Genomic DNA, 7924 nt, shown 5'->3' on the forward strand with positions numbered 1-7924 from the left:
ATCCCACTAAGCGAGCGTGCGTGTCTGTCGGTCTCTCATAGCGGGCAGCTGTTGAGGCAGCTGATGAGTATTACTAACATCCCACACCCATACATGCCTCACATCTTCAAACTCAACCCCTGTGTACTTCACCTTCTTGGCCACGTTCTCCGCAGTTACTCCCCCCTCCCCACACACACACACACACATAGGCACAGAGCGAGAGAGACGCGGGTGTGAATGCAGCGGTCACCTTTTGTCTTTAATTTTATTCTCCCTTTAACGTTAGCTTTGAGGCATTAACTGCAGACACCTCTCCTCACGAGCGCGTGCGTGCGTAGTTGTGTGTGCGTGCCTATGCGTGGTTTCCTTCCTTTCCACACAGGGAGGCAACCACACAGGAAAAGGAGGGGGGGGGGAGGGGGAGGCGAATTGTTCATCTCAGACCATCACAGTGAAAAGAGCAACAAAACATCACACACACACACACACACACACACACGTCCGAGAACTCCACGAAACGAATGGCGCGCAACGCCGGCGCTTCACCCCATCCATCGCGCGCCGGCGCTCTCTCTGCCTTTTGCCTTTCTCTTGGGTATCGCGAAATGGCCTTCCCTTTTGGCAGCTTCCCCTCCTCTCCCCTGTTTCTTCCATCGCCAGCCACGCGAATGCGCTTGCGCTGTGCGTGTCGCTTCTCTCCTTCGTTATGTTAACCGCTTTTCGTCATGGACGAGAGAGGGAGGGGGCGGCGGCGGCGGTGGTGGTGGATAAGGCGTGTAATGACGAGTCCCCAAGCAACCGCACGGTGGGGGGGAGGGGAGGGGAGGGGAGAGGGGAAAACGACGACAAGGGTGATCTGCGTGGCTTTGTGTTGCAGCCTTGAGTTCTCCAGCATCACTCCCTCTTCTCCACATACAATGTGTGTCCAGTTATGAGGAGGGGGGGGGGACGCTGGATGACTGACGGAGCAGAGGTAAACAGGGAGAGGGGGGGGAGGTGGGGTAGAGTCGGTGAAGGCGCAGGTGCGCCCTGCCACCATAGAACCGACCTGCAAACGAGTAAGAAGCCATACACTGAGATGACCCCCCCCTTCCACGCGCATACGCCACAGAGGGGTGGGAGAAGGGGGGACGAGGCGCACACCTGCGCGCGCACGACACCTGGCATCTAGCGATACATATAAGAGACAACGCAAGTGAGAAGAGGGAGAGGCGAATGGGCGCGTGCACGAGGAGTCTCCCCTCAAAAAAAAAAAATATCAGCGCACAAATGAGGTAATATACACTCACCGACGCACACGCCACACGGGGTTTGGAGTACACTTCGTCGAGATTTCTCTTCGACTTGTGGTTTATCGTAGTCCCCACACTCCATGTGTGTGTCTGTGTGTGTGTGCGTGTATCTGTAGGGCCGAGGTGTGCATCTCAGTAGTCCTTGTAGCTCTCTGGCTTCGAGCGCTTTTTGCCGAGCGAGTGCTGGGACGAGAAGGCGAAGCGGCGGTGGACCTGCGCCTGCTGATCCGAGTGAGGAGGCTGCCGCAGTACGTGCGGCAAAGTGGCCTGCTCGCTGCCGCCATCTGGACGGCGGCAGCTGTCAACAGTCCGCGTTGGAAAGTTATGGACGCACGCGCTGCTGGTGCCACCGTAAATGCCGGACATCTTCATCGCCGACAGAACAGTCTCGATGCCACTGCTGAGGCCGCTCGGCTGCGACGGATGACCCGCCACGGCGTCCGTCGAAGTCGCCGCGTACGTGCTGAAGCGCGCCATCGAGTCCACGCACCTCGGGCTTGTGAACGAAGAGCCTGGCGAGCGCGCGCCGCGGCCGCCTTCGAGGGTGGAGGACGACGGAGGCTGTGCGGAAGCCACATAGTCATAAGGGCTCACTGCGGTCGCTTGCGTCATCGCCGTGGTGGTATCTATGGTCGAGGCATTACCAGGGCGGGTGGCCGATCGGTCTTCCGAGGCCGGTGACGCTGCCGCCGCTTGCCGCTGCTGCTGCTGCTGCTGCTTGCGCATGCGGCTACTAACATAGTAGTACGGCTGAGCGTTGACGTTGATGCCGCTTCCAGGGGTGGTGAAAGAAACCGGCGATGTGAGCTGCGCGGTCGTGCCACCTACAGACGGCAGTTGCTGGTGTTGGGTCTGTGCGGTGTGCTGACGGGGCTCCGCAGTCGCATCCATCAAGGCCGCTGCTGCGCGGTTCGTGATATCGAAGTGGGCGGAGGCTGCACGCGGTGATCGATCCATCGCCGCTACTGCTGTTGCTGCTGCGGTGTGGTATCGCACTTGGCTCAACGTGTGAGCCTCATCAGTGCCGTTACCGCTGTGTTGGTGACCCGAGTTGGCGCCGTAGTAGCAGCAGTATGAGGATGATGCTACGCCAGAGATGGTGTGCTGCTGCTGACTAGGGCACTGAACTGATGAGGACGGCGACGCAGGCCTATCGAGTGTCGCGCTGCCGCAGTGGGTATGGCTTTGACTAGAGCTAGCGTGCCGACTGCCTTGACTCACCGCCGCGGGCGTAGCCGTTGCTGTGGAGGTGCCAAGGCAGCCCCCGTTAGCGTCATTCAAAAATTTCGTGACGCTGTGGTGAGGGTTTTCGAAGCCACTGTTGCCATTGCTGGTGGTGGCTGTGGAGTGGACGTCGCCACCGCCTATCACTACTGCACTGCTCGAGCTACGGTACGGCACATTGCTGCCGTCGTGGAGGAAACAGCTGGTCTGATACGATGGTTCGGAGGCCCAGGCCGCCGCCGCCGCCGCTGCTGTGGCTGCAGATGCGGCGGTGGTGGTGGTGGTACTGCTGATGGCGCGCTTCTGCACAGACAAGGGCGATATCCACGAGCTTGCCGAAGATGGTCGCAGATGCCGCAGCGCGGAGGCCTCATCCTCACGGTGGTACTGCTGCCAGCGCAGCCCTTCCTCCTTTCGTGCCGCAGCTGCTGCGACAGCGTTGGCCTTCGCCTTGTCAAACGTCGATTGCTTCAGGCGCGCCAGCCACGGCACCACGATGGTGTGCCACTGGTGCAGTCGGTAGGCGCCGCGGAGCACCTTTAGGCGCTGCTGCTCGGCCGCGGGTAGATCGGCGGCAGTAGTGGCGGTGCCCTTCATAGGCGAGCCGGCGCTTGAGTCGGCACCCTGCTGTTGCAGCTTCGTGCTTGCCTCGGCGACTTCGTTATCCTCCTCGTCCAACACGTACGCGGCGGCTTCGTCCGGGTGCGCCGCCGCGAAGGCTTCGAGCTGCGCGCTGGTCGGCTCTGCGTCAATGCCGAGCTCTGTGAGCAGATCCAGCAGTGCCACGTACTCGTCCTCGTGTACCTGCGTCTCCCACTCTAGCTTCTCGAGGAAGAGCAGCTCTAACTTGTTCATCTCGCGTCCACTAATGCCGCCGATGCGGCCGTAGTAGACATTGCTATAGTACACATCGTCGCGCAGCTTGATGCCGAGCACGATGCTGGTAATGAGTAGGCGATGTGCGTTGTAGATCGTAACGGGATGCCCGCTGTGAAAGACATACTTGAGCAGGAGTAAAAAGGAGCAGAGGAGCGCCTCGCCGCTGCAGGCGCAGTAGCGCACCAGGCGCTGGACGTACATGGTCACTGTCATCGGTGGTATGCAGTGGGAGTGAAAGTCACTTGACGGGATCGGCTCGCCCTTGTGCAGCTTGCAGAGCATGCGCATCATGAAGGAGAGGGCAAGGAAGGCGTAGCGAGTTTCGATCAGCTTGATCGGTGAACGAGCCGGCGCGAGCGCGGCGCTGTCGTTGGCGCCCGCTAACTGCAGGCTCTGCTGCTGCTGCTGCGTGTCTGGCGGCGTAGCGCAGCTAGGCTGGCTCGTGCTTATCAGCCGGGCCTCAGACCCGTGCTCCCAAGCGGCCACGGGACTAACTTCTTTGGCTGCCGTGACAGGGGCAGCCAAATTCGGCGGCTGGGACGGCGGGGGGAAACGAGACGGGTCGTACGGAATGCCGGCCGTGATGCTGTCGTTGGGGTGCCGCCGACTGGCCAGGCGACTGCGGCTACTACTACTACCGCCGCTAACGCCGCAGTTCCTGCTCGCACCCGCGACACGCGCCTTCCGACTGCGACTGCCGCGCTGCTGGTGTTGTTGTTGTTGCTGCTGCGATGTGCGTCCGCACTCGTCATCCTGGAGGGTCGCGAAAGCGTGGAGGGGCTGCTCCTGATGACGATACGTATCTTCCTCGTTCGCGCAGACGCTCGCGGTAGCCATCCGAGAGAGCGCACCGGCGGTGGAGGAGCCGCAGACATAGCGCAGATCGTCGAGCGCCACTGCCTCGCCCTCGCCGGTGGCAAAGCGCTTCGGCGGCGGCACCACCGGCGTGGCGTCTGGAGCAGAGAGGCAGGCAGAACTCATGGACTTGACAGCTGCGTCGCCACCGGGGGTGATGGTCATGGCGGCAGTTGCGTCTTGGGGTTCGTATTTGCTGTCACCCCGCTCCTCATGGCTCCAGAGATGCGGAGGTGGATGCAGGACGCGCCGCACCTCTTGGTCTTCTTCGTACTCCACCTTGTCGAATACGCGTGCGTGAGTGCCGTTACCGCTCGTGCTACGACTACTGCCCCAGCCCGGGTAAGGGTGGCTCACTGGGTGGCTGTTGCTGTCGTTGCTGTTCCTTCTTGGGCTGATGCCCTCTCTGCTGTTACTGCCGCTTTCCGCTGTCGCTGTCGCCGTCGCTGGCCGTGTGGAAGGCGCCTCCCGAAATGCGGAGAGGTCGGGGATGCGCATACCAGCGCTGCGACTGTGAAGCGAATGCGACTCCTCGTCTGCCACGTCTGCTTGCTGCTGCCGAGGTTGAGGTCGTGGTGACAACCTACTTTGGGGGAGCGGTCTTGGTCGCTTGCTGGATGACGCGCTACATCGGATGCCGTGCTGCTGCAAGAGAGGATCGCCGTGGCGGCGGTGCTGGTGGTGCTGGTGGTGGTGGTGATCGTCGTCGTTGCCAGCCACGGCAGCTCCGTCCACGCAAGCGGCACTGGCAACGTCGTCTTCGGCAGTGACTTCGTCGTCCTCGTTTTCGCGTGCGTGACTGCTCGAGCGCGAGCCCAGCGACGGCCGCAGGGAGGAGCCGGGGTTCAGGTAAAGGTAGTTTGTCTCGACGACACGTTGCGTGCGGGCTCGCTGAGACTGTTGTTTATAGGAAGAGATACCGGAGAGGGGGGTTGAGTACTCCGAGCTGTCAGTCGCTGCTGTCGTGACGCTGGCGGTGGTGTTGGAGCGAATCAAAATGGTCAGGTTCGACGCGCTGCCGCTGAGGGTGCTGAGAGAGAGGTGCTTCGTGTATTGGACCTGTTGCTGTTGCTGCTGTGAAGGCGTGGTGATCTCTGCGCTAGCGTCAGTACGACCCTGGAGGTGGTGCCTCTCTTGGTGGCAGTCAGCTTGCGAAAACAGCGATGCGTGCGCCGCAGTTGTTAGAGGGGCAGACGTCGCTGCTGTCGTTGGTGGCTGTTGCTGCGGCTCTGCATACGGGGAACGTGGTGAATCGGCGGGATTCGCCGAAAGCGCGGCAGGCCCGGCGGAGCACGCACGACGGGCGCTATTGGTGCCGCTAGAGTCAACACCGCTGATGCCACCGCTGACAGATGTTGGCGGGCGATGCGCGAGCGGGGACGGGCGTCTATGATGAGGCGGGCAGGCGCCTACGCAGTCCATGAAAAGGGCGAACCGGGGAGGAGGAGGGGGGATACGGCGGACACGTACGCACACGCGGACTCGTAGGAAGGGAGGGTTGTCCAGCGGCGAGACCACACAGACAAATCAAGCGCGGGAGAGGAGAGAGCGAGAGACAGAAGACTGAGAGAAGAGACGACCACGACGACGACAAGCCCAGCACAGACAATGGCGCCACAAGGGAAGCCGAAGTGATTGAAGGGGAGGAGCTGACCGGTGGAAGTAGTCGCAGTAGCCTACTCCCTCACACACACACACACACGCACGCACGCCCAGGGAGCGAGAAGAGAGGAGAGTGGCTACAGCTGCTGTTTCCCCCCTCTCGTTGCTGATGTCTGCGTTTGCCTACTGAGAGACGGTGAGCCCCGGGGGTGGGGGGGGGGGGGAATACTTGAGAGGGAAGGGGAGGAGAGGGAGGAAGAGCAAAATAAGCGTTGACGACGACGACGACTGAAGTGTGGCGTGTGATTTAAACGAATGAAGGGAGGTGTGGAGAGATGAAACGAACGAAAAGGGTGGGATGGGGGGAGGAAGGGAGGAGGTGTGTGTGTGTGTGTGCGGAAGAACGATCAAACGACGGGACAGCAGAGGCAGAGAAGCACCGACCTCCTTCCCCAAAAGAGAAAAAACAGCGCAAATACAATGGCGAGGAAGAGAGAGAAGAGCACAGCCCGAAGCACACGCGACGCGACGCTGAGAAACAACAAGAGCGGAGAAGAAGAGGAGGAGGGGGGAGGGATGAGGGAGACACACACACACACACAGCGAGACACCACAGCGACAACAACACAAAGAATGCACGCACACACACTCCGAAAGAGAAAAATCGAAAAAGAGAGTGAGAGAGAATCGAGCGAGATGCACAACGTCGTAGAAGCTCACTTGGACGCTCAGACGGACGAGCACAGACCCAAAGTATTCTGTAGGCAGGCGGGGAGGGAGAGAGGGGAGGCGTGTGTGTGTGTGTAGCTGTGCGGTATGGTCAGGAAGAATTGTGTCCGCCCGTCCGTTAGAGAGAAAGACGGGGTGGAGAGGAAAGAGACAACAACGACGGCCAAAGAAGACGAGGGAGAAACGGTGAGAGGTGAAGAAAACCGCAACCACAGAGAGAGAGAGAGAGAAGGAAGCGTGAAGCAACAGAAAACGAACGTCAAGATGCGAGCAGCACAGCCTCAGACGCTATTTTTGTCTACTGTTTGACTTGCTGTGCTTTGTGTTCCACCTCTCTTTTGGTGTGTATGTGCGTGTGTACGTGGGTAGTCTGCTGAAGCGGCAATCGGTCTCTCTCTCTCTCTCTCTCTGTGACGTACGTGTATACGTTGATCGATAGGAGGAGGGAAGGAGGGGAGGGGGCGCACGAGGCCTACAGAGACAGAGACAACAGACCCACGCTTTTCTCCTCTCCTTCGTTAGTTGGCGGTTCCTCCCGTTGCGGCTGTGGTGTGGCAGAGAAAAGAGGCACAGCGGTGGCAACGACAACGAAGTTAGCCGCTTATCAAGGGAAAGGGGGAAGGGGAGGGGAGGGGAGGGGGAAAGGGGGGGGTGTACAGCAGCAAAAGGGAAGGCAGAACAACACAGCTCGAAACCGAAAAGCGACAGCCCCTCCCCTCCCCCCCAAACGAACAAAGCGAAAGTAAAAAGTAAAAGAGGGGAGATGCGCGTACGCGTGTGCTTGTGCGCGTCTGGGTAGGAGAGAGAGAGAGAGAGGGAGAGAGAGGTGGGGGCAGAGGTGCTCACTCGCTAACACGCACGTCTTTTAAGAGGGAGAGGGGAGAGGAGAGGAGAGGTGCAGGCCGAAAGAGAGTCGAGAGAGAGAGAAGGGAGAGCGAGGGGCACACACAAGCAGCGAGAGAGAGAGAGAGAGAGACGCACCACTCCCTCTTCCACTTGCACTCTAAGGTAGCAGTCAGGGGAAAAGGGAGGTAGTCACACCACGGAGAAATGCAAGTTATAACAATAGAGGGAGAGAGGGCTGCAGCAGAGGGGTGCGCGCGTGTGAGCGTTGTGTTCTCAGTGATGACGTGCGTACTCTTTCTTCTTCTCGTCGGGGATGCTGAAGCTGAATGCGGTGCTTCTCTTGGGTTGGGAGTTTGCTGATGCTGTTGTCTCCTTGGCCTCTTCTCTGTTCGCGGTGACGTGCTTGGGAGTCGTATTGGGAGAGCCGCACTATTCTCTGGATGAAAGGGGTACGCCACATGTGGGTGGATGGGCGGGTGGTTGGGTGGTTTCACGTGTGGGACAGCACGGAGGGG

General features: G+C 60.0%; 1 protein-coding gene across 1 annotated transcript; it reads right to left on the reverse strand.

Annotated features, from left to right (window-relative positions):
* Nucleotides 1–1406: 1406 nt before the first annotated feature.
* LBRM_05_0890 (putative CYC2-like cyclin) lies at nucleotides 1407–5654 on the reverse strand (the record flags this gene model as incomplete). Its single annotated transcript, XM_001561853.2, has 1 exon — nucleotides 1407–5654. One exon carries the CDS (start codon nucleotides 5652–5654, stop codon nucleotides 1407–1409), a length of 4248 nt encoding a protein of 1415 aa, XP_001561903.2.
* Nucleotides 5655–7924: the final 2270 nt, after the last annotated feature.

Source organism: Leishmania braziliensis, chromosome 5 (assembly GCF_000002845.2).
Source record: "Leishmania braziliensis MHOM/BR/75/M2904 complete genome, chromosome 5".
Taxonomy (NCBI): domain Eukaryota; phylum Euglenozoa; class Kinetoplastea; order Trypanosomatida; family Trypanosomatidae; genus Leishmania; species Leishmania braziliensis.